This window comes from Periplaneta americana, chromosome 11 (assembly GCF_040183065.1).
Source record: "Periplaneta americana isolate PAMFEO1 chromosome 11, P.americana_PAMFEO1_priV1, whole genome shotgun sequence".
NCBI classification, from domain to species: domain Eukaryota; kingdom Metazoa; phylum Arthropoda; class Insecta; order Blattodea; family Blattidae; genus Periplaneta; species Periplaneta americana.
The window spans coordinates 175,012,765-175,039,624 of record NC_091127.1 but is presented as its reverse complement, the minus strand read 5'-3'; the positions used below and the strand labels follow the sequence as shown (position 1 = coordinate 175,039,624).

General features: G+C 35.3%; 1 protein-coding gene across 1 annotated transcript; it reads left to right on the top strand.

The window, feature by feature from the left end:
- The first annotated feature begins 1,803 nt into the window (after positions 1 to 1,803).
- On the top strand, positions 1,804 to 8,513 carry LOC138708576 (facilitated trehalose transporter Tret1-like). Its single transcript, XM_069838693.1, has 4 exons — positions 1,804 to 1,811; positions 1,964 to 2,205; positions 4,743 to 5,020; positions 7,298 to 8,513. The coding sequence occupies exons 1-4, from the start codon at positions 1,804 to 1,806 to the stop codon at positions 8,393 to 8,395; spliced, it is 1,626 nt and encodes a 541-aa protein (XP_069694794.1). The 3' UTR covers positions 8,396 to 8,513.
- Positions 8,514 to 26,860: the final 18,347 nt, after the last annotated feature.

Below are 26,860 nucleotides of genomic sequence, written 5' to 3'. Positions count from 1 at the left end.
AATCACAAACTTAGCAACCTTTGAGTGTTAGTAATTGAAGATTAGACATAAAAAGTTGTTTCTGCCAATATCTTTCAAAATTAGTTTCGCCAAAAAAAAAAAAAAGTACCTATGTCTCTTGCTCAATCGATTATGAAAAGAGGATAAGTCCCAATGTAATTTTATTTAGAACCTAGCTTCTCCCATAGATATGCAGAATATATTATATTTCATTACTAGTAGCCTAAGAAAGCCTTGTTTTGTAGGGTTTTTCTCTTTGCCACTTTTATGTCCAGGCTTCAATTTGACTGTGCTACACCCTGCTAAACATCATGAACTTCCATCTGAATCACGTGCGTTGAAATCGGTGATCCAAACATTATGTTCCGTCCTTGCAAAGCGCAGCGCTGGCGTGACTGTTTACTTTATCTTCACAATGGCAATAACAGTGACAAGGAAGTGGAGGACACTGCAGTTATTACTAGCATAACTGATAGTTACGTATGGATTGTTTTCTACTGCTTATTATGTCGAATAAAGACCAGAGATAATTTCAAACCGAATAAAGCTATTTAGAGGCTAATATGGAAGGATGTTTCTTATTATTATAAAGGTGAATTTGGCATTCCGTCTCTGTACAACGAATTCTCCTAATTAACATTGTTCGCATGCCGTATTTACAAGTTTAGTAACTTCATTCTGCTTCTTGTGAGATTGGCCTTTTTATTTGACTATAGTAAAGGCAGAAGAAATAGGCGGGTTTTTGGTCTTGTGTTGAAACTACTCACTCCACACTTTCTCTAGCGGTTTATGACCTGAACAAAGAGACCTTTCTTTCGCTGTGTTTGAATGTTAGTTGGTGACAAGTGCTCGTCTGTGATACTACTGTGTTATAAGATTGTTCACATATAATAATAAACAGTAGTTTTAAATACTAATCATCCAAGTAATCGCTATCATGTCTCAGTCGAGCCCTGATATCAGAAACCATACTAAAGACGTTATTTATCAAGTTAACTGTTTCTTGAAAGAACTTAAAGATTGTGAGGACATTAAAAGTGTCCTATCATCAACGTAGCTACTGCTAAGCGTGTGGTGTTTGCCTACGATCGATTCAGACAATTTGTGCAGAACAATTTTATTTTTCTTAGTCATACTTGTTGTGTTATTTGTTTTGTTAAGCTAAGCCATTCTTAAGTGTGCTTGTAATACACAAATATTTTTATTACGAAATTCGTTCATATTATAATAAAGTTTACATTTTCTACACACAGTAAAAATATATTATCTTTTTGCACTTTAATTTTTAATTTCCACATGCTTCACGAAGTTGATAACTATATATTTAGTATTTATTATTTTAATAAAATATTCTGAAAACATAAAAACAAAATAATTGTGTGTAATGCTAAATACATTTGATTTTCCGTATTAGGTTTATTATTAATACATCCGCCTGTCATAACAGATGATCATATAGATCCGGAAAACAACTGAAAAAGTGTATTATTACATTTGTGAAATGGCTAACTTGCGAAATATTATAAATGATAATATCGTCTAAAGTCTGATTAGTGTAATCTGTTATTATTCAGCGATGTATGCAATGGAGGGGGAAACAACTGTCCATCATAATCCGTTATCTTCTGGCTTAGTTACCTCATGAGTGATGCCTTATTGTTGTCACTTATGAGTTTCAGATCTGTGTTCGAACAGTTGACTAAACAAAACAACAATATTCAGTAAATCAGGTATTTGTAATTACTAGAAATTACGTTATAATTTTTTTTTCTTTCAAGTTTTCCTATAGTGAAAAACGTGTGAATGGAGGAGTAAGTAATTTGGGACAGGACCATACACCCAGCAGGTTCAGTGAGAGGTAGTATAGGAGTCGGGGTAGTGAATGAGGGGTTCGCCATACCTGCCTATTTCTTCTGCCCCTAGTATAATTCCGGCACTGCAGCCTGAGGCTTATTGTGCCTAGACCCACAACTCTACTGAACACACGCACACACTGCAGGACTCCCCCCTTGACTGGATCAGGATACCCAGGGGCCACTGCGAGACACCACACACATTGGGACAATGACAGACAACCAGTCCCCGTGAAGAGATCAGAATTAGATCCTCCTAACTACACGACCGGGAATCGAACCCGAGCCACCTTGATCAGGAGCCCAGCACGCTACCTCGAGACCAAGGAGGCGGACGTGATTGGTCTTACTTGTATTTCTATTCTTTCTAGTCGATCGCTATAAGTAGACGTGCTAACCATTACTCCAAAGAAGTGGACTCTTTCATCCCTAACAATTTTAATTAATAGGCGTATAATGAATTTATTTAACTGGGAGAGTTTTATTACAATTCTTTTGATTCATTTTTGTAAAGTATCAGGAAACATCCATCACGCTTTAACAATCTAAATTTCATAGAAATAATAATAATTTATGTTGTTTAATGAAATATCTTTTTCGTCCTTTAAAGGAGTGCCTGAAGGGGTCGGTGATGCATACAGTAGACCTAGAATCATCTCAAATGGAGCCAATAAAAGACTCTCAGAGAAGAACAAAGAAATGGCCTCAACATCTTGCAGCCTGTCTAGGTAAAGTACAATAGCTAAGGACTAACTGTGCCTTATATTCTATCTACTATCCCCCTTTAGAGAAGGACACGAACTGGGACTGTCTTCGCACGCAGGCCGCTAGGGTGGACCCATTGAATAATGTTCATGCCCTACAGCCTACATGATCCCTTTACCATTTCGCGATCCCTCAACCCTGGTCCCACAAGTTACCATGAGCTCTCGGTGCATAGCGCTACCACTAACAGCGACTGACCCCATACCCACGGGCCGAAACTTGAGAAAGAAACGGAGATGATGACGAAAGAGGGGAAGTGTAATTGTGATGGCGAAATGAATCCGAGGTTCAACGCCAGCAATCCTGCTTCGAATGGCGAGGGAAAACCTGGGAAAAAAACCTCAACCAGGTAATTTGCCCCAACCAGGATTTGAACCCGGACCCGCTCGTTTCACTGTCAGACGTGCTAACCGTCACTCCACAGCGGTGGACTGTCCGTTATATTCACTATGATATTTACTTCCCTTCCTGTATATAAGTATATATATTTTATGCTCGACCATGCCGAAATGTAGTAATTATACACCTGGTAGCAGTCATTAAAGTACACCTATTCATTAAAGTTCAGATTTTCGATTATTCTCGGATATGAAATCGAAAGACAACTAGCAAAACGTCACGGAGGCTGGAAATCCAATACTGTCGCAGAAGGTTATGTTCTTTTACTATAATAATTAGCGTTAATTGTAAATAATATTCAAATAAATTCAATTTGTCATCTCGTTTTTCAATGTCGAATTCAATTTCAAGGTTATATCAAGTTTAACGTTTATCTTACTCTCTAGATTATATCAAGGTCGTCGACATTCGTTGCCCGGAAAAAATCAATACTTTCGCGTCTGCGCACATCTCACAATTTACGAGATTGTACTAGGTCAGTTCGCTCCCCAGTCACATAAGAACAACATGAATACTTATGAAATGTTAAATGTTATGTTTTATTTAACGACGCTCGCAACTGCAGAGGTTACATCAGCGTCGCCGGATGTGCCGGAATTTTGTCCCGCAGGAGTTCTTTTACATGCCAGTAAATCTACTGACATGAGCCTGTCGCATTTAAGCACACTTAAATGCCATCGACCTGGCCCGGGATCGAACCCGCAACCTTGGGCATAGAAGGCCAGCGCTATACCAACTCGCCAACCAGGTCGACTACTTATGAATAATTTCAAGTTAGAAATATGGTCGAGCATAAAAAGTCGTGCGAAACTTGCCTATAATGGTAATTAAGACGCTCGTATGAAAATTATGAAACTCGCTTGCGCTGGTTTCATAAACATCCTCGCGTCTTAATTACTATCATTATAGGCTCGCTGCATAATGTACTATTTTCCGTCTATAAATCTATTCCATTAATATTGTGTTTTTCTTACCTCTAGCAGGATTTACTCAAGGAGAACATTTTGAACTTTTTTTTTATCTATAATAGACAGGAAAAGTGGATTCTTAACGTGGGGTAAGCAAAATAGTGAGCGTACGTAAGATAACAGGGAATATAACATTAACAATAAAAATCCATAACCATGATTTCGAGTTAAACACATTTATGAAGATTCATTCTTCTGGTAATAATGTTGGATAAAAATGATGATAGTAACGACGATGGTAATGATAACACTAACGTGCGACATTATCTCCTACGTAGTCCAGTAGTATATCTAAGAACGGAATTTCAAGTAAGAAAGAGAACAGGCCTATATCATTTTCTGCACGGAAAATTGGATTCGAAATTCGCAGATTCAAACTCAGCTGAAAGCGATGAAATGTTAAACAATAAAACAACATTTAGAATAGCTTCAGAAGCGATTTAAAGACCGGGGGTCTTGGCCATAGATTTGTGGACTGTAAATCTATCTTTCATTCTGAAAATGCTATACAATACTTATTATTTTCAGGCCACATGCCTCTTATCCAACAAGTGCTTCTCCATTGCCATTACAGAACATCTCGTGAAGGTCTCTGATGGACAGAGTAGAAAAACAGACCATAAGAAGACCAGCACGAAGAGCCAATAAGTTGCATTACACAACATGTTGAACAGCGGATGACTCCCGTAACTAAACAAAAGCCAAACACACTCGACTTGATGACAGATGGTAATTGTGTCCTTCCTTTTCTTCGCAGCTACTCTGTCTTCTGTGTGTGTCGGAGCGGTGGAGGGGTGGACAGCAGCTGGCATCCCGTACCTGCAGCAGCCGCGCAACATATCTGAGAATGTCACTATAGCGGGAATCTCTTACGAAGAAGGATCTTGGATCGGGTCCCTGTCTCCTCTGGGCTCTCTCGTTGGCGCCATCCCTGCAGGTTACCTGGCTAATCGGATAGGACGGCGTGCAATATTACTCATCTTGGGAATCCCGATGTTATTGGGATGGATTATGATCATATTTGCCGATCATTCTGCAAGTATCTTTTAGCATTATGTAATTTATTTTGGGTTATAGTGGACATACGAATTTCCTTAATTTACTATTACAGGATGCACGGATGTTTTTTTTTTATTGTGATGAAGCTTCATCGGTGAGATGTAAGTATATCGTAATTACATCTTCAGATTAAAGTTTCTGGAGAACAGGGCCGAACTGCACTTAGAAAGTTTTCGAAAATTTCCCTTTGACCAGTCCTAACAATGGCAATTAGACTGCTTGGCACACGCACACATACGCACGCACGCACACACATACACACACACACACACACACATATATATATATATATATATATATATATATATATATATATATATATATATATACTGTAATAGCTTCGAGATAATCATTTTCAATTATAGTAAATCAGACTTGCTTATATTCTAATATATTCCACATTAAGAATTATTAAATCTACTTGAAGATTTCACTTATTATAATGTACTGGTCAATGGTCGTGTATTTCTCTTCCTAACCCATACTGAACAACGCGTCTTTCATTTCTTCAATATATTTATGCTCGACCATGCCGAAATGTAGTAATTATACACCTGGTAATAGCCCTTTAATGCACCTCATTAAAGTACACCTATTCATTATAATTCAGTTGTTCAGCCAATGAGAAATCACCATTGTACCATTATAAAAGCGCAAGTATCGATTATTCTCGGATATGCAATCGAAAGACAATTAGCGAAAAGTCACGGAGGCTGGAAATCCAATACTGTCGCAGAAGGTTATGTTCTGTTACTATAATAATTAGCGTTAATTGTAAATAATATTCAAATAAATTCAATTTGTCATCTCGTTTTTCAATTCTAAATCAATTTCCAGGTTATATCAAGACTAATGTTCATGTTATTCTCTAGATTATATCAAGGTCAATGACATTCGTTCCTCGGAAAAATCAATACTTTCGCGTCTGCACACACCTCACAATTCATGTCAGTTCCGCTCCTCACTTGCATAATCATAACATGAATACTTATGAATAATTTCAAGTTAGAAATATGATCGAGCATAAAAAGTCGTACGAAACTTGCCTATAATTGCAATTAAGACGCTCGTATGAAAATTATGAAACTCGCTTGCGCTCGTTTCATAAACAAACATACTCGCATCTTAATTACTACCATTATAGGCTCGTTGCATAATGTACTATTATCATTTCCCTGGCACGGAGGCTTACTACTACAGAAATTTCTAATTGCACAACTTCCATCGACGTCATTTTATCCCACTTGAAAACAATATAACTTGAATATGTCTTAACTGCGACTTGACTTCAGGTTACTTGAAATCACGTGAGTTGAATTCAAGTTACATCAAAAGTGTGAACGAGGCCCGCCCTGTAGGATAGCATTTTCAAAGAATACTGATTCCAGTGTTTTTATAGCGGGAATGACGAACAGGAAACAGAGGCCTGTTTATCTTAGAATATAAGACAATGAAAAAAGGAAGTAGAAGGACACGAAAAGTAGTTCGTACTCCATGACAAATAACAGCCTAATAATAATAATATGGCCGGCAGGGGAGTGATGTAATATTGTTTGGTAAAATTACTGTGCCGGGAGGAAATTAAACGCAGAATAAATATGGGAAACGCCTGTTATTATTCGGTTCAGAAGCTTTTATCATCCAGTCTGCTGTCAAAAAATCTGAAAGTTAGAATTTATAAAACAGTTATATTACCGATTGTTCTGTATGACTGTGAAATTAGGACTCTCACTTTGAGAGAGGAACAGAGATTAAGGGTGTTAGAGAATAAGGTGCTTAGGAAAATATTTTGGGCTAAGAGGGATGAAGTTACAGAAGAATGGAGAAAGTTACACAACGCAGAACTGCATGCATTGCATTCTTCACCTGACATAATTAGGAACATTAAATCCAGACGTTTGAGATGGGCAGGGCATGTAGCACGTATGGGCGAATCCAGAAATGCATATAGAGTGTTAGTTGGGAGGTCGGAGGGAAAAAGACCTTTGGGGAGGCCGAGACGTAGATGGGAGGATAATATTAAAATGGATCTGAGGGAAGTGGGATATGATGGTAGAGACTGGATCAATCTTGCTCAGGATAGGGACCAATGGCGGGCTTATGTGAGGGGGGCAATGAACCTCCGGGTTCCTTAAAACCCAGTAAGTAAGTAAAATTACGTGCGGAAATGTTATAGATCTTTCACAGCCCTCAGAGGTTATTCAATAAGTCTGTCACAAAGACATCCGTCTCATTCTAAGTTCTATGTTACAGATTCCGATGCTGTATTCGGCCCGGTTGATTCTCGGATTCACTTGCGGCGTAGTTACAGTAGCCTCGCCACTCTACACTGAAGAAGTAGCCGACGTCAGCAATCGAGGAGCCCTTGGGATTTACATGACCATCACGTTCGCTGTGGGAGTATTCTACGTCTATCTCGTGGGCGCCGTTCTGCCCTACTTCTGGATGTCAATAGCGTCCACTATTACTCCGGTCATCTTCGTGCTCACCTTCTTCTGGATGCCGGAGTCGCCCATCTACCTCCTCACAAAAGACAGAGTAGAAGACGCCAGGAAGTCCCTCTGCTGGCTGCGAGGTGTCCATCTCCCCATTGCGGAGACCGAAGACGAGTTCAGGGAGATGCAGTCCTTCGTCAAGGGGTACCAAGCTAAAGTCTCCGCTCCGTCCAACCAGTCTGCGTACTCCAACGTCCGCATCTTCTTCAAGAACTTTAGGACACCGGCAACGCTTAAGGCAACTTGCATAATATTCGGCTTGATGATATTTCGCCAGCTGTGCGGCGAGTACGCTGTGCTAGCGTACACTGTGGAGATGTTCAGCGTGTCTGGGAGCTTCCTGAACCCGTACACATGCACGATCATCGTCGGTGCGATCCAAGTGATCGCAGCCTACATACCGTATTACATCGTTGATCGGGTGGGGCGCAGAATATTGTTGATCGTATCAGGCGCGGGAATGGGTGTAAGTCTTCTGGCACTGGTAATTCGGTTCTATCTCGTTGATAAGGGGGTAGAGATTTCGCTAATGGGATGGGTTCCTCTAATAGCTGTTAATATATATACCATAGCGTATTGCGTGGGGTTCGGCCCTCTTCCGTGGTTCATGATGCCGGAACTTCTCAACAACGACGCAAAAGGCTGGGTTAGTTCGTTGGCAGTTTGTTTCAATTGGGCGCTGGCCTTTGTTGTCACCAAGTTCTACCCCATCATGATGCATGTTCTGGGATCCGAAATTACATACGGGTCTTTCTTTGTGATATGTTTACTTGGTACAATATTCGCTATTATTTTTGTGCCCGAAACAGTGGGGAAAACTAGAGAAGAGATTCAGATTGAGTTATCAGGCAAATGAACATTTGAAATTCATCCCGAAGCGAAAGATTAGGCAAAGACGTGTGCACAGCAAATGTGTCAATTGCCCACGAATATAAAATCTTGAGCAGTTTTATGCCATGAGGGCTCTTTTGTGCATTCTAACGGATTGGACTAGTTATCGAATTGTGAGCTATGTTGGCCAATATGTCCTAACTTTTTATGTTTTTTCGAATAAAAGTGAATAATTCTTAAAATAAATTAGTAGAAATCTGAAATCGTTCTCTAACGTATTATATTATTACTATTAAATTATTATTATTATTAAAGTATTATTATTTACTTACTTACTTACTTACTCGCTCTTAAGGAACCCGGAGGTTAATTGCCGCCCTCACATAAGCCCGCCATTGGTCCCTATCCTGAGCAAGATTAATCTAGTCTCTATCATCACATCCCACCTCCCTCAAATCCATTGTAATATTATCTTCCCATCTACGTCTCGGCCTCCCCAAAGGTCTTTTTCCCGCCGGCTTCCCAACTAACACTCTATATGAATTTCTGGATTCGCCCATACGTGCTACATGCCCTGCCCATCTCAAACGTCTGGATTTTATGTTCCTAATTATGTCAGGTGAAGAATACAATGCGTGCAGTTCTGTGTTGTGTAACTTTCTCTATTCTCCTGTAACTTCATCCCGCTTAGCCCCAAATATTTTCTTAAGCACCTTATTCTCAAACACCCTTAATCTCTGTTCCTCTGTCAAAGTAGAGTCCAAGTTTCACAACCATACAGAACAACCGGTAATATAACTGTTTTATAAATTCTAACTTTCAGATTTTTTGACAGCAGACTGGATGATAAAAGCTTCTCAACCGAATAATAACAGGCATTTCCCATAATTATTCTGTGTTTAATTTACTCCCGAGTATCATTTATATTTGTTACTGTTGCTAGAAGATATTTGAACTTCTCCACCTCTTCAAAAGATAAATTTCCAATTTTTATATTTCCATTTCGTATAATATTCTCGTCACGATACATAATCATATACTTTGTCTTTTCGGGATTTACTTCCAAACCTATCTCTTTACTTGCTTCCAGTAAAATTCCCGTATTTTCCCTAATCGTTTGTGGATTTTCTCCTAACATATTCACGTCATCCGCATATACAGGCAGCTGATGTAACCCCTTCAATTCCAAACCTTCTCTGTTATCCTGGACTTTCCTAATGGCATACTCTAGAGGCAAGTTAAAAAGTAAAGGTGATAGTGCATCTCCTTGCTTTAGCTCGCAGTGAATTGGAAATGCATCTGACAGAAACTGACCTATACGGACTCTGCTGTACGTTTCACTGAGACACATTTTAATTAATCGAACTAGTTTCTTGGGAATACCAAATTCAATAAGAATATCATATAAATCTCCTCTCTTAACAGAGTCATATGCCTTTTAGTATTATTATTTAACGTATTTAAATTTAAATTTACGCAATAAATGCGGTACTTTTATTTTATCATTTACTAACAAGATTAAATGTTATTTTATCTTTCAAAGTAATTTAAATAGGTCTACTGATTTCTCCAACTCCACAGGACCCTTTTCGCAGCGTTAAAATGTCCTGGATGAAAAGCTGTTCGAGCTTGCTACCCATAGCTTTGTAATTTAAAAACAAAGAGTAGTGTAGACTTTGCTCCAAGAAACTTGATTATGACAGCACGCTGTGTGATCAATATTTCTTACAGTGGCCGGTCGAGTAATGTTAATAAAGCAAGTAACCTATGTATTGACTTATTCCCGTTCGGTGAGGGCAAAATGATCGAATACCCATCTTACTAACATGAGTAGTAATTCTTGATCCTACGGCAGTCCAGGCATAGATGCTGATTAATAACTTCATCAATAGGCAGCTCCAGTCCCTATATGACGCAAACATAAAACATAGGACGGTAGTTTATTATTCGGCGTGGTACTCTGAATACATAAGATTTTCAATTCTGTCGTTTGAATTTTCTCTAAATTGAGATAAATTTTTAATTCTTTCAAAATATCTATGTTTTTCTTCATTTCTAAATGTAGCACTCTTATTAAAAATTTAATTTCATTGGCAGTGATTCGGTGATCGTAACATTTACATATGGTCCAAGCTTCACTTCCAAATATGAGAATATGTCTAGCCTATGTTTTATAGACTTTGATTCTTAAATATTTTTGGACAAGAGAAGGTTTGAAAATTTTATTAAATTATTCTTTGCATAATTGAGCCGTTCAGAGCAGAAGTGGTATAAGTCAAAAATGGGTAATGAGGGTTAAAGTAAACATTATGTAAAATACAGCGCAAAGTAGCAATTAATATTCATTTTATTTAAACTATTAGTAGTCAGTGGATAGCACGAAGGACATATTGACTGCTACTTTGCGCTGTATTGTACACAATTTTTACTTTAAACCTCATTATCCGATTTTGACTTACACCACTTTTGCTCTGAACGGCTCAATTAAAACAGTTAAATTCATAGCAAGGGATAGTGATATGCATTCCATAACCTTTCCTACCAAAAATACTACGCTATCAAACATTTCCAGAGGAGAAATTATATACTAAAATTGCTTCTTCAACCACTTCTTCTTCCAAGGCTTTTATCACTCCACGAAGTAGGCTTACTTATATCGCCCAACCAATTTCCCTTGTTTTGCAACCAATTTGTATGTACGTCTCTATTTTGATTTCAGATGTCTCTGTCAGCGTTTTGTGGAACCGATTATGAATCTAACACGCAAAGCGGAGAAAAAGAGATACAAAATGAGATAGAAGAGATCTTCGAAGTATGGAGCATCTAACGGATCATTACTACAAATTACTTTATTTAGATTTACATTCATCGCCGTATCAGTTTTCTATTCTGAAATCGAGGAAAACGAGTAAAAAAAAAAAGATTTCTGTTACACGTAAAATATTAACTATAAATTCTGTGGCTCCAAGGCAAAGGGTAATACGTCAATTTTTAGCGAAAATGAGATTTTGCCATATATTGTACATCCTGACAGTATCTTTATTCAGGAAAAAGATGGCATGCATATTTCTATTATTTTCTCTCTAACCCGTTGTTATGAAACATGATTACTATTATTTTATACTGTCTTTCGAACTTTAAATGGTCGCTCGTGAAAAACTGCAAGAAATGACATAAGTTACCACATTTTTCCTTGGAATTACAGCACTGCGAATATGCCAAATAATTCTGATCATTAAGTTCGTCAGAGAACAAGTAGTAATGTTTGCAGATAGATGGTGTAGCGTCGTCCCATTCATTGCTGCCATCTTCGCTCCAGGCATAAAGTTATCATAAATGTAGTCCGGCCACAACTGCACAGTAGGTAAAGCGTATTAAGGCAATACTGACTGAACTAGAAATGTATGTCAGGCTGTATTTAGGGCGTCGCTGTCCTTATGTTCGTCACTTCAACAATATACATTATATTATTATTATTATTATTATTATTATTATTATTATTATTATTATATCGCTAACTTAAAATATTAAAAGTGCAATCAGAATAATGTTCATGAATTTAGTATTTCAGTAGGCCTACATTCTTACAACCACTGAAAGAAACTTCAACACATTAAAATAAATCGACATTTGAATCAGAAACAACTAGTGGCTTGTGCAGCAAATGCAGCAAACTAAGTAAATTAGACGTTCAAATAAAAATTTTTCAGATTTATTTTCAATAAAGAATACCAGATATTTTGAATGTTATTTGCTTCCATAATAATGAAACATACTCCCTCTGAATGTTTGTTTTATGCCAAATACTTTTTCTTGAACCTATCCACGTTCAGGTTTTGAGTTTCTGCGCGAAAACGCAAGTAATAATGTCAGAACGATCAGTGGGTTTTTCATGTGGGACTAAATAACAGGTAATTCAGATCATTGTGAATTGTACGCGAAAGTTAAAAAAATGTCAGGTTTGCTATGCTTTCGAACAGTAAACATAGCATCTTGGTATATCTGCTTCATGGAGAGCTTGAAATATAGAGGATAAAATCATTTCATCCTACTAAGAGATCTTGCTGAATTGATCGGGAGACTACAAAATTTTCTAGGTCTCTTATTTTATCAGTAAGTAATATCTTTTGATTTTTCCTTAGGAACTGTAATTTTTGCGCTCTCTCGAGCAAATACTGAAAAGAATTACGTACATAAATATCTACACCACACCGCCATTAAGTATATGAAAAAGACCCAACCCCACTTCATTAATAACTATAAAAATATTTCATTTTTAATAACAATATTATTATCTTACGTAAGTTTTGTGTTATATACTACATAGCCTCCATTTAGTAAATTATAGAAATGAAGATCTAATTTCATCCTACATCTACTTATACTTCACTTTCATATCATCAATATAGCATTAATATGTATAATTAATGAAAAATAGTCGCATCATGGCATTAATTATAATAATATTTCATTTCTAATAGTAATAATGTCATCAAACCGTCTCAAGTTTTGTAGATTTTAATATCCAATACACAGCTGTACTCATAAAATTAAACACCACAGAGTCACACCTGTAAATAATTTTTGTAAGCCTTGAAGTTTTTAATAACCAATTGAATTTGAGCTCTAAATATGTCAGCAATCCTGCACGTCATGGCCTTCGTGTAATAGCCTATTGTTTATTGTAGGCTAGTGTGTGTTTTGTTTTATTCTGAAATGATGCAATTAGTTCTCAAAACTGACGAAAGATGGATTTTGGCAAATATGAAAATTATATAGGAAAACTAACGCTTCACTGAAAGTTACCTTTTTTCTGAAAAAGCTTCGGGATCTAAGCTTCAAAATGAGGGGTCATTTATTAAAATCCGTTCAGTCGTTTTCCTGTAATTTCCATTACCAATTCAAATTATATATAGATGTTAGTTGAATACAAATGCCAAACGTTATAAAAACTAAAAATAATATTTTTTTAACAAGTTTTATTAAATCGTAGAAGCGACATATTATTCTCGCAAGAAAGAAGAAACTGAGAGGAGTTTAGTCTAAATTATAATGGTATAAGCAATCCACCGCTTTGGAGTAGAGATAAGCGTGTCTGACTGCGAAACTAGCGAGCCAGGATCGAATCCTGGTTGCGAAAAGTTGCCTGGTTGAGATTCTTCGGGATTTTTCCTCAATGCATTAAGAGCAAACGACGTGTTCCGGTAACTTTCGCCCCCGGGTTCATTTCACCGTCATTATTACCTTCATCTCCAAACCATCCTGCCTAATTCCATACTCATGTCATCCTACCATATGCAGCTAACAGAATTCGTCATAAACGCCAAGAAGTAGGCAGAGGTGCAAATGGCTACAAGCCAATATGCGCGGCGTTGGCAAAAAAAAATGGTAAGAGTGAATATTAATTATGAATCTGTGACTTAAAGCAATTTATTGATGATAACAAATTACGTATAAACATGACTATTCGACATCTGTTAAGTTTCGAATTTCTCTCGTAGCCTATGTAATGCATTGAAGTCTAATTTCACAACGATTTCTCAATGAGAACATGAAAATTATTATATATTGATAATATATATTCCTCCAAAAATTTATTTTGAAAATAGATTCAATTTTTTCTCCGTTAAACATAAAAGGCAATACATCTATATTAATAGTAAATCTGTAGCCAAAATTTTTCTGGTAATTTTCGATTTTCCAGAAATAATTGGTGTTAACATGTATAATTAACCATCCTGAAACCGAAAATCGCTTTTTTGAAAATTTTGTTTGTATGTCTGTCCGTCTGCCTGGATGTTTGTTACCTTTTCACGCGATAATGGATGAACCGATTTATATGAAAATTGGAATATAAATTAAGTTCGCTGTAACTTAGATTTTAGGCTATATGACATTCAAAATACGGTATTTAAAAGTGGGGTTATAAGGGGGCCTGAATTAAATAAATCGAAATATCTCGCTTACTATTGATTTTTGTGAAATATGTTACATAACAAAAGTTTATTTAAAAATGATTTCCGATAAGTTTTATTCTTTGAAGAATTTTGATAGGACTGATATTTAATGAGATAAATGAGTTTTAAAATTAAAATACAATGCCATCTAAGGCGGTGTAATGAAATGAAAACAAATGACTACGTCTATAAGGGGCCTTGGACAACAACAATCGAAAGCTATGAAACATAGCCTACAGAGAATGTTTCTGTGTTTGTATGAAGTAATATCGAAAGCTAAATTAACCGATTTGTATAATTAATTATTATTTCATCATTGGAAAGTGTAGTTTCTCTAGATGGACATAATGCTATAATGTTATTACAGTAACTTCTGAGTGCTCTCTGGACCAAAATGATCGCATTTTAATTATTTAAATACAATTTAAATTAAGTAACATATTAAACGATTTATCCTTCTATCAAATAAGAATGTTCCCTGGATCAAACGTCCTATTTTAATTATGTAATTACTTTATATTTATTTGTAACAGGTGCAGCGGAGCGCACGGGTACGGCTAGTAAAATAATGGTAATTCGACGTTATAGTATGCAGATGTATTTGTTAGGTCTCTCATTTTCTGTACAAATGCGCAGTACTGTAGTTCATTGGAGAAATGAGTTACCTTCAGGATTGTTAAAACTAGTTTTATGTCTGCTCTCAGACCGATAAGAACCAACACGTGCCTTCTAGCACAGGGTTCTTAGTACAATGTGGTTCAAATGTTTTGAGTGCTTAATTCTTTCTGCTGAATTAGTTTCCGCTCTATTGAACATGCTTCCTATACTAAATGGACTAAAAGGTCCAGTGCTACATTCACAATCATGAGAAGTAGTAGTGTGTCTAGGTTTATAAAAAGTAAAGCGAGTGCTCTATCCACATTTGCTAGAAGGAACATTAACTAATACATAGCAGAGGCACTAGTGGTGTAAGAATAATAGAAACAACGAACATTGACTCTGGAGTTTCCAACTTCATACAAGGACAGACGCCAACAATCCCAATGATAATTTTGGGATAAGTTTAATGAATGAGTTGTCAACAGAACAGTGCAGTTCTGATCCATCAGACAACGGAATAGAAGAGGATGAAGACTAAGGAGGTAACGAAACATCTATAGGTATTTCCGATGATAAAACTTCCACTTAGAAATTACTGTGAAGTACCTACATTGCAGTGCTCTTATCTGTTTCTTATCAATACAGAAACTCTCCTTCCTATTGTATATACTTTATCTATGCAGGCGAGATAAGTAACCGCTTTCTTTGGGGCCAAGTGAGTAATCTAGTTGCCAAGTCCATTTTTTTCGAAAGTAAGGTTAAGAGTTATTTTTATGAAAAATTGTACGTGGAATCCGAATTTTCTACTATTTTCTGTCAAAACCTAACATAAATGTGTTAAATTACGCTTTAATAACAAACCTACGTTACAAAGACGGCCACCTCATAAGCGTATGCATGACCAACTCCACGCAGAACCAATCAGAGGCTTGAATTAGGCCATGTGACTGAGCAGGTGGTTATGGGAAATGGGAGAGTATGTTAATAACATTCATTTCTTTTTGTTCTGTGCAGCAATGTTGTAAAGCAATAACTTTACTTCCAAAGAGTTAGTGAATTTCTGGAGTGTTTTCTATTTATTGTGTTGGAATTTTTTCAAATTAATTTCAAGTGGTTGCACTAATATATGACATAATGTACTTTTCTCAGTTTATTCTTCAAGAGATAAAAGATATTGAACTTTATAAGTTACTCTGTTTCCCTATTTCAACAGATGGGGTGTGCTAATCATTTACGTTACAAAAACAGCCACCTCCCATTCTTCGTTACAAAGCTGACCAAGTCCATTTTTATGTTTATATGAGGCGTTCAGAGTTAAAGTGGACCAAGTCCATGAGACGTAATTTAGAGATAATAGAACTAAATTTATTATTCATTATTGTTATTATTTATTTAAATTTAAATATCCAGAATACAGAATACAATTACAACAATAGAAATAGAAATAAAATAATACAATCAATATAAAAGAGGAGATACAGTTATATTAACAAAATTTGAGGACCGAATGAGCAGGGCTCGTGTTCGGTCGCAGTTCAGATATATTATTAATAGGCATGTAACAGAATATACAAAATAAAATAAAATAAAATAGGAACTAAAATTAAAATTACAGCTACAGTGAAATTATATAATTTAATAGGCCTATATTAATATAAGAGGAATATATAAAATGAAATAAAATAAAATAGGAAATAAAATTAAAGTTAACTTGCTTTAGTGCATTACCTAATTTCACTACCAATAATTTTATTGCTCCATTCTCAAATTCTAGATTTATAAAATATAAACAATTGTGTTGTTAATTGATGCAACGCTCTGGTGAGTTGATCCACTATGGCTCAGAACATCGTGAACAAATAATCTGAGCCAAAAGTGACTGACAGTGTCACCTACCGGCGAATGCTTGGAATTAAGACTTGATTCATTACTGCTAGGAAAACATCCAACTTCAGATAATCAAAAAAATGAATTAAACGCAATTTATGAAAATTTGTGACTTGATCCACTTTAACTCTAAACGACTGATATATATGTAAGATGAAATATTTAAATTAAGCAAATTATTTTGTGCGAGATCGTACGTATTTGCTTGGTTTCCGCACAAAACCAATCCGCGGTAAGTCTAAAATTCCACATTCAGTATTCCCAACCTAACACACATAACAATTTCCCTCTTCTTACCGCTTAAGTGACACATTGATTTTACTGCTTTAGGCTTTTAACATATTATTTTTAGAGACGTTTAACATAGTAATAATTATAAATTGGAAACTTAGGCCTACCACTGCAATTTCACCTAAATTGCACTGTTAATTATTGTTTTTAAATAATTGCAAAAATTAAGTAAACTCTACAACTCCACTAAAGTTACTGCATTCGTGATGCTAGTAACATTAAGGAAGCCGTGAAAAAATCAACAAGATTCCAGATGCCGATGTTATTACTGCAATATGTTATATAAATAATATTGTTAAAATATTAAAATGAAAAATAAATCATTACATAACCTTACCGTTTGTTTTAAGTTCGCATTTGTAGACTGGGGGAAAAAAAGACAGACGTATATCACGGCCTGCTGGAGTATAGTAAACACAGAAAACATTTTAAAGCAAAAATGTTGAAGATAGATATTTTTGTTTTACAAATTTACCGTCATTGAACAGAAACCAAGATGGAGATTTCATTGCAACTAAATAGAAATTCCTCTTTCAGGTATGTAATAAACGATCTTCGCACAAAATAATGTACGATACAGGAGCGGTATGTTTTCTTTCAATTCTCGGAAATTAAAAAAGCTCAACTACGTTTCGCTTTTTCAAACTTTTCCTCGAACATGAAAACTTCAACATATCGCTCTTGTAACGCATCTATATATATATATATATATATATATATAATTTGAACTGGTAATGGAAATTACGGGAAAACGGCTGAACATATATTAATAAATGACCCCTCACTTTGAAGCTTGGAACCCAAAGTTTTTCGGAAAAATAGTAGTTTTCAGTGAAATGTCAATTTTCCTACATCATTTTCCTTTTTTCAACATCCATCTTTCGTCAGTTTTGAGAACTAATTAATTGCATTCACGGCTGATGCTTCCTTCGCTTCTTTGTCGGCCGTGTTGCATTTCAAAATAAAACAAAAGACACACTACAATAAACAACAGACTATTACACGGAGGCCATGACTTACAGGATTGCTGACATAGAGTTCAGATGGTTCAGATTCTTTCACATTATAATACCAATATGTCGATCTTCATTTGTGCAATTTTTTATAACGTATAAAAAATAATTTACAGGTCTGATTCTCTGGTCTGTAGTTTTCCGAGTACAGCTGTGTATTGCATATTAAGAACTACAAAATTTAAGAATGTTTGATGACATTACTACCATTAAAAATGAAATATTATTATATTTAATGCAATACATAATGCTATACTGATGATATGAAAGTGAACCTTTTGGGGCTTTATGTAAGTAGACGCAGAGAAAGAATATTTTATATTAGATCTTCATTTCTATAATTTACTGAGTAACGGCTATATATAAACGTATGTTACTAAAAAACTATAAAACTTACGTAAGGTACCAATATTGTTATTAAAAAAGAAATAGTTTTATAGTTATTTTTCAAGTGGTGTGGGTCCTTTTCATATCAGTGTGATATAGATATTTATATGTTTGATTCTCTAATTTTCCTTGGTAGTAATTGAGTCATGCTTCCTTTTTTAGCTGCGTCTTTAAACTACATCAAAATTAATTTCATATTTCCTTGGTTTAATCGATTAGATTTGTGATCGCTGCCAAGCATATTTTGTTGTAGGGAAAATAGCATGCCATTTCACTTCTTGCTACCGTGATGAGTAAGTATATTTCCCGCAACCAGCAACAAATCAAACACTGGAACTGCTAACGATTTACGATGGACAGTTTTATTTAGGGCGCATATAAGATTCTACAACTATGACATATCATTCGCCTCATTTTCCACATCTCAGCAATAAATTCCTCACAACAGCCTATATTACAGAAAATATACGGAATAACATTCATTGTTACACAAATTAATCCAGCAGTATTTGGTAGATCAGTATTGTCTGGAGGAAGCGCAAAAATCACAATTCCTAAGAAAAGATCAAAAGGTATTACTTACTGATAAAATAAGAGGCCTACAAGATTTTGTAGTCTCTTGATCACCTCAGCAAGATCTCTTAGTGGGAAAAGGTGATTCTGCCCTCTACATTTCAGGGTAGTTCACGAAACATGCAGCAGCTATAACAAGATGTAAGTCTTTTGTTCAAAGCATGACAAACCTTATATTTTCTTAACTTTCACCTACAATCCGCAATGACCTGAAATAGCTACTTCATTACTCCCACATGAAAAGCCCACTGATCGTCCTGACATTGTTACTTGCGATTTCGCATTGAAACTCAAGAACTGAAGACGGATAGGTTCAAGGAAAAGTATTTGGCAAAAAAGAAACATTCAGAGGGAGTATGTTTCACTATAATGGAAGCAAATATCTATCAAAATGACTGGTATTCTTCATTGAAAATAAATCTGAACGATTTTTATTTGAACTTTTTATGGACTTAGTTTGCAGCAATTGCTGCACAAGCCACTAGTATTACTATATTCTAAGCCGCCAACATACTGTAGAAAAAAATTCAAGTTCTTAAATTGGCTTAAACTAACTGAAACAGTTTTTGGCCTCTACTGAAAATTTTTGGCAAATGGATATGGCTGTCTTTGTAACTAGACTGTTCAAGCACTCTGTTCCAAATACATAATATTGTGTACTTGAATTTTTTGTACCACAAGTATGTCAATGGCTAATGACAGCAATGTCTTTAAGAAGTCTTGAACAGTTACAGTTATTTTCCATCTCTCCACTCTGTCTACATGACACATTTTTTCGTGCGGAGTATCCTCTAGCGTGTTCATTCCGCACTGCTCTCTGAGACTCTGATATCAGTCGTCCTACTCCGCGTCCATAGAATTTCAGATCTAAAAAAATATATATCTGTAAATACAACTTTTAGAAAGATTCAATCAACTTTCTTTATATAAGTTCGTTTAGGACAATTGGCATCTTCTTCCGATTTCCAAAGCCCATCTCCCATTGCCATTCTTGGAAATGACTACTTTCCATAGCGTTCAAGATTCTCTCAAGCCAGCTTCTTTTCGGTGTTATTTTTTTCCTTCACTTCAATGCCTCTTTAGGCAACCTATCATCGCTCATTCGTTGAACATGTTCGTACCATTTCATCTGTTTGGTTTCTATTTCTTTTATGATGCTCTTTTTATTAAATTTAGCACGCCTATTTTCTCTCTTATTATTTCTTTTCTCATTTTCTCACGCCTAGATATTCCTAAGAATCTTCTTAGAACGCTTATTTCTATTGTTTTAATTTTCTTTTTGGGTGTATTTGGGATTTGCCTAACTTTTGAAGCATCAGTCAAAATGCTTTTAAATATTTTATTAGATATTTGAAGTTTTCTAATTTTAGTTACATGTTTACTCCAGATTATGGAATTTAAAATATTTATTACTTTGTGGGATTAAGTGATTCCTTCTTTGAAGCTCTCCGTATGTACACAGATATTGTGTTTTATTATATTGATTTCTAGGCTCCATTTACAATATTCCTATTTTAATTTACGTTCATATTATATTCAAAGTCATCCTGTTCCTAGACAATAATTCTATTTACTTTAAAACCTCCAAAATGGAGAGAATAATCATATCATTTATTGGTGCAGCCAATCCTGGACATTCCCTTTCCCAATTTCAAAAGAGCTGCTTCAACATAATTATTAAATAATATTTGAGGACAAGCAAAATCCTTGCCTTAAACCTTTACTTAAGGGAATTGGGTAATGATGTCTGTGCGATTAAAAAATTTCGATACAAAAGTTTGGTTCAGTATTTCTAGGTTTTAGTACTCAGAGTGGAATAAAAGTTGCTATATTACACAATAAATAAATCATTCTGAATTCAGTAGTATAAAAGACAACTAGTTAGTTTCGTTTCCAAGTTCAAAAGAAAGGCCCTAACTGATAACTTATTTTCCCACTTTGCTAAGTGTACATCATTATTCAGGTGCACATTACTTGCTACAATCTTCACTCATATGCCTTGTATTTTTTAAGTTATCTAGTAATGTGTATTGTATATTCTGAAGCAAAATTTAGTTAAATATTTCACACCAAGTGAAACAGAAAAAAATTTTAACTCTGTTTAACATTTTTTGTAATTTTTTTCAATGCATATATTTTTTTCTCGTGTTATGTGTGATATTCTTAAACTCGTAGGTCTTCTAAGTAGAACACAGGCTGCAGAAAACACTGTAATTTTTTTATGTAAATTGATTCAGTAGTTTCAGAGAAAAATGCACTGAAGTTTGAAAAATCTCAACTTATGGAAGACTGTATTAAAAAAAAAGAAGGATATATGAATTACATGCACCGTCAAATTTAAAGACGCTATTTAAAGGGCTTATCTGCAGAAATACCTCCCACAGTATTTATATTGTTTTAAAGAGCAAGTTTTGTACTATTTTTTTAAACACAAAATAAAAATTCGGATTTTTGACCCCTAATCACTACCTGGCTCCCTTAAGAATCCTGGAGATATTTCATTTCCAACTAGTTTTTGATACTCAGCCACTTGCATTTAGAAGAGTTGTACAACACACTGAAAAGTTTCTGAACTACTATGCTGTCATATGCTTTCTTCAGGTTCACAAATAACATATGTAATTATCTTCCAGTTGTTCTCTTTCTTTTTTCTACTGAGTTAAGCAAAAAATATTGTTATCACATGAGAGGCCAGCTCCGAAACCTGACTTCTGGTTGAAATGTTTAGGCCTATTCTTTCCGACACAATCCCATAAAATACGACTGTACTAGTATTAAGTATGGACAAGTTTATTAATATGTATTACTATATGACAGTGATGTCAAAGCAAGCACATTTTTCTGACCTTGACGTCGTGCGCGGGCAGCAAGCGCTAAGTATGGAAAGAGGAAGGGTTGTGTATATGAATAAGCAACCTGTTGGATTAAGAAAACAGTGGTGCACAAACTTCAAACGGAACGTAAAATTTTATGTCGTTATTTTTATATGGCTTCTTTCTGTTTAATATTATCTATATTGTCTGTAAAACAAAAGTACTAACACTGATTTCTTAATAATGCACTTGTGTTTTAAATCTTAATAACATAATAGAGAGTTAAGAAGGAATATTCACTTAAATTCCATAGTAGTATAATAGTATACTGTATTAAGTGGATGAAACACATCATTCATAAAGAAAGTGATATTCCAAAGAAAGAGATTGAGTATGAAATGATAAGTTGGAATTTATATTGATGGTATCTTTAGCCTTACAAAAGTAATCAATAAACTAATCAAAACAATATTACAGTACAAAGTAAAGTTATCTAGGTACTGTATCTGTTTTAAGTGTAACTAATATTACATAACAAAACTCTTATCGCATTATGCTTTTAAGGTGATATTTGTGAGCAACTTCCTACCATCAGAATATTAAATTATTTTCTCGAAATCTGCTGAATCTATAGAGCTGACATTTTTATAACACATGGGCAAGTATATTTTGCTTATGATGTAACAGTAGTTGCTTTGTTAATTCATTTCCTTGCAAACAATTTCCATGCGAATATTTTCAAAATTTTCAATACACTGTCTTCAGTAATACGTATATACGGTATATTAGATTTACGAAAACATTCTGTAAGGCTACTAAATAAATAGGCCTATACCTCAAAATTTCACTTTTGTATACGAAGAGTTGAGAAAATATTTCTTTTGGATAAAAAAATCAAACTTTTAAAAAATGAGCATTAAAATTAAAACTTGCATTCTTATAATGCACTTATACTTCTCATACAAATCTAAAAATTAACATGGATACAGTTTTAATAAGTTCTCTTCCCTTACCTATTGAATCAGTGCTGGCCATCCCTGAATATATCTCGACCAAGTGGCATATACCACCTCTTTCGTCTGTCTCTTTCCTTTCCGCTGTAAAGCGCTCAGGCTCTCCTGGGCTCTAAAGCGCGCGCTTGCTCCTGTGGCCATCAATTGACATACCTGCTATATGACATAAGGTTTGTAGACGATTGTGTGCTTTTAGGCTTGACTTGGTTTTTCCTTGCATTTAGGCGTGCTTTAGGCCATTATACTCCTTATACAGTTTATGGGATGATTGTCCAAGTCAGACAGGTGGACCATCCTTCACCCCCGATGGCACCAGGTCCCATCCGCAGACGAATAGTCTGTTAAGCCCCAGGGACCTGGAGCCCAAAGCCCTTCCTCATCAGCAACGGAAACCCGTTCTATTTCCAATACTTCACCCCAGTCTATTTTTACTATTGCAGATGGTAGATGATATAAACGGAAGGTGGAAGTGTTGGTGAAATGATAGAGGGAAACAGAACACCATAAGAATCCCTCTGCGGCGTCTGCTGTGTCCACCATAAACTTCATCACGACCTGGATGGAGCCACAAATCAGCATCTCTACATCTGAACTTGTAAACTAATGTGACCATCAATTTGAGACACTTACTACACAAATGCGTTAACAGCGGAACAATTTTTTTATAGTAGGCTATAGAGATATTACTATCTTATCAGGCTCTAAAAATCTATTACAGTGCTAAGATATTCTTTTAATCTGTACAAAAATCAGTTTTGATTCGTTTCAGTTTGCATAAGCAATGGGTCTCTTCCAAAAAGTGGATAGTGTTCTTCGACCAGTTGGCATAACAACGGAAGAAGTCGAGACAATTGAAGTTTGCCTCAAAAATGCAGCTTCTATCTTTTTTATTCTCATGATTGAAATGGTGGTAGCGCTGGTGATTTCGATATTAGAAAATGCCTGAGTCTACATGCTCTGCCGATTATTCGCCAACCTACCCTTAATCACGTTAGTTGAATATTTTGTAAAGCTTGTCATTAAGTGAGGATGGATGAATGTATTTTTAGTATGAAATAACACGTACAGAGACATCATTTTATTTTTACTAACATTTTTAATATCAACCTGTCTGTATCTTTGGATTAAAGGTCTAGAACCGGAAACACCGCTTGCTCCCCCTTCCAAGACTGGAGTTCGATCATACTGTCGTAATGTACAAAAAAATCACTTTACTACGTATAGGAGGGAAGAAAAGTAGTTCATCCATTTATGTAAACTAGGAAATATAGCAATTTTGAAGTTGATAATTTTCATTAGGTTTTTGTTTAATCAAAATACAGTACAGTATTAACACTTAGTGTTTTTACTCACGTACTGAGCTATCCATTCGGACGTATTCATTATGCAGTGTATATTATACTGTTACAGCACATTAGAGTACACTACAGAGAATGAAGTTAAATTGAAAAATAATCATAATATGGATATTTAAACACATTTTTGAAAATGGTGGCCGTTCATTTCGATACAGGCTTCAGTCTTTTGTGCATATTATCGCACTATAGACTATTGTACCTAATTCCAATGACCAGTTTCGTCCTTCGTACGAGTAACTCATGTTGAAATAATTCTATACCTACTCTATAGAAGAGTACCTTATCTACTGTAAATTTAATCTCCACTTCTACCCGATCCGAAAAGATAAAATTACTCAGAAATGCTATCTACTGTCCGTTCAAGTGGTTTTGACGCAGGGTCTTAGAAAGAGGGGGGAGAATTACGTGACAGTTAATTACTTAACGAGGCCCTTTTATTTAAGTTATTTTAAACACTTGTATAATATTACGTAGACGTCCAATTCCTAACAGAAATTAATGTTCTCAGAAAAGAGCTAAGACAGCCCAACTACTAGACTTTACACAGGAGCGAACAGAAGCAGGTGGGGGAAACCGGGATGCGACGTAGGCAAACGGATGACAGTACCTGTGCGAAAATATGATTCAATATTGAAAGCTCTTTTGTCACTGGAAAACGCGAACATATTTCTGGAACGTACTATACTCACTAACTCAGTACTGCATACGCGGCCTCGGTTCTGTGTGGAGAACGGTTGGAAGTTTAGTAGTAGAGGGGGTGGGAGTGAAGTACATTCAAAAACTCAGGTACAATTAAAATTGAAGTAAAAATAAAATGATGTCCCTGTAGTATTTCCCTTATAAAATAATTTATGTGAATTAGACTTCCACCTTTCCACTTCAAAAGCGGATTTAAATTATCTTTTTCGTAATGTAAATTTTTTCAATTTTTCAGTATCTAAGGACTGAAATCTTTTACACCAGGAATGATGCAATATTAACTCGCAATCAAGAGTACAAGAGCTTGAACTTGATCGCGAACTCTTAGCGTACGCACTACATAGAGTTCCAACGTAGACATCAGGGATATACCCAAATACATACATGGAATGAAGACGGTAAATACAATAGCCAGCACGAAGGCCATGCAGCACGCGGCAAACCGTAACCCGCACGCCCAGGAGTCCAGTTCAGTCTCTCTGTAGGAGTGAGAGAACGAGCTGTGGATGAAAATAAAATTCCAGCAAATTTATTTATTGATCTTAGGAAAACATTTGATATCGTTAATTATTGAATTTTGTTACATAAACTAAAATTTGTAGGTCGATTTTACGTCACCTACTGAAATACATGGGTATCCTGCACCGGTGGTCGTCACGATAATAAAAATGGTATAAAGGTAGTACAAAGCATCTGAAATAGCTCATGTGTATCTCTGTGAACTGTTGACTCCTTGCTATTGTATTTTATTTTATTTTATTGTATTTATTAACATTTCATGGTATTCATACATCGTTTCACAGCTAGAATATGGAACAAATCAAAAAACTTAATGCTACTATAAAGTCTTAATTTATAGTCACAGTCTAGATGAAATATATACAGACGAGATTTACAATATAGTCTACTAGTACAACACAAAGTTTTAGTATTAATTTCATGAAGTGTTATTGAGTGTCATGAATAATTTTCACCTACAGAAGGCGTGAGAAATTAGGTACTTTGGAGCATGAAAGTCATTTTTTGACGTGTATTTATGCTATGAACTATTGAATTAGTTACAAAGTTTTCACGATTACATACGAGGAAGATTATTAATGAAAAGATATACTGACAAGCCATGGGTATTATTTGTAGTTTTTTGAAAATAGTCCTACACGATTCCCTAGATTTGGCACCTACTATTATTCTAATTACTCTTTTTTGTAATAGAAATATAGTACTGTTACTATCTGTGGAATTTCCCCAGAATATTATTCCAAAGCTCATTACCGAGTGGAAGTATGCAAAGTATATTGTTTTAAGGTATTGATATTTACTATCTTTTGCATAGATCTAATAGCAAAACAAGCTGAATTTAGTTTCGGGGTAATTTCTTTAATATGATTTTTCCAATTTAACACATTATCGATTTTTAAGCCAAGAAATTTGGTTGTTGTTGTTTCCAATAGGGATCTATTATTAATTATTGCGCTTGAAATTTCCGAGATTTAATTTGGACAGGATTTAAATTGAATTATGTTAGTTTTGTTACAATTTAACATCAATTTATTGACTGAGAACCAGTCACATATTTTGAAGAGAATTTCCTATGTTGAAGATTGGAATGTGTTGGAGTTATTGGCTGTAATTACTATACTTGTGTCATCTGTAAATAATACGGGATGACCTACATCTTTTATTGGGGGGAAAGATCATTTATAATTGTTATAATCTTTTAATTGTTCATGTTTTAATTAGTTAATATTTAACGACCCTATATAAAGTACGTGAGGTCTATGACAGTGAGATGAGTCGGAGGATTCGCCATGTGATTGTCTGGTATTCGTCTCTCATTTGGGGAAAACTTCGACAAAAAATAACCTACGACAGAATTATCCTGTAGTGAGATACAAACAC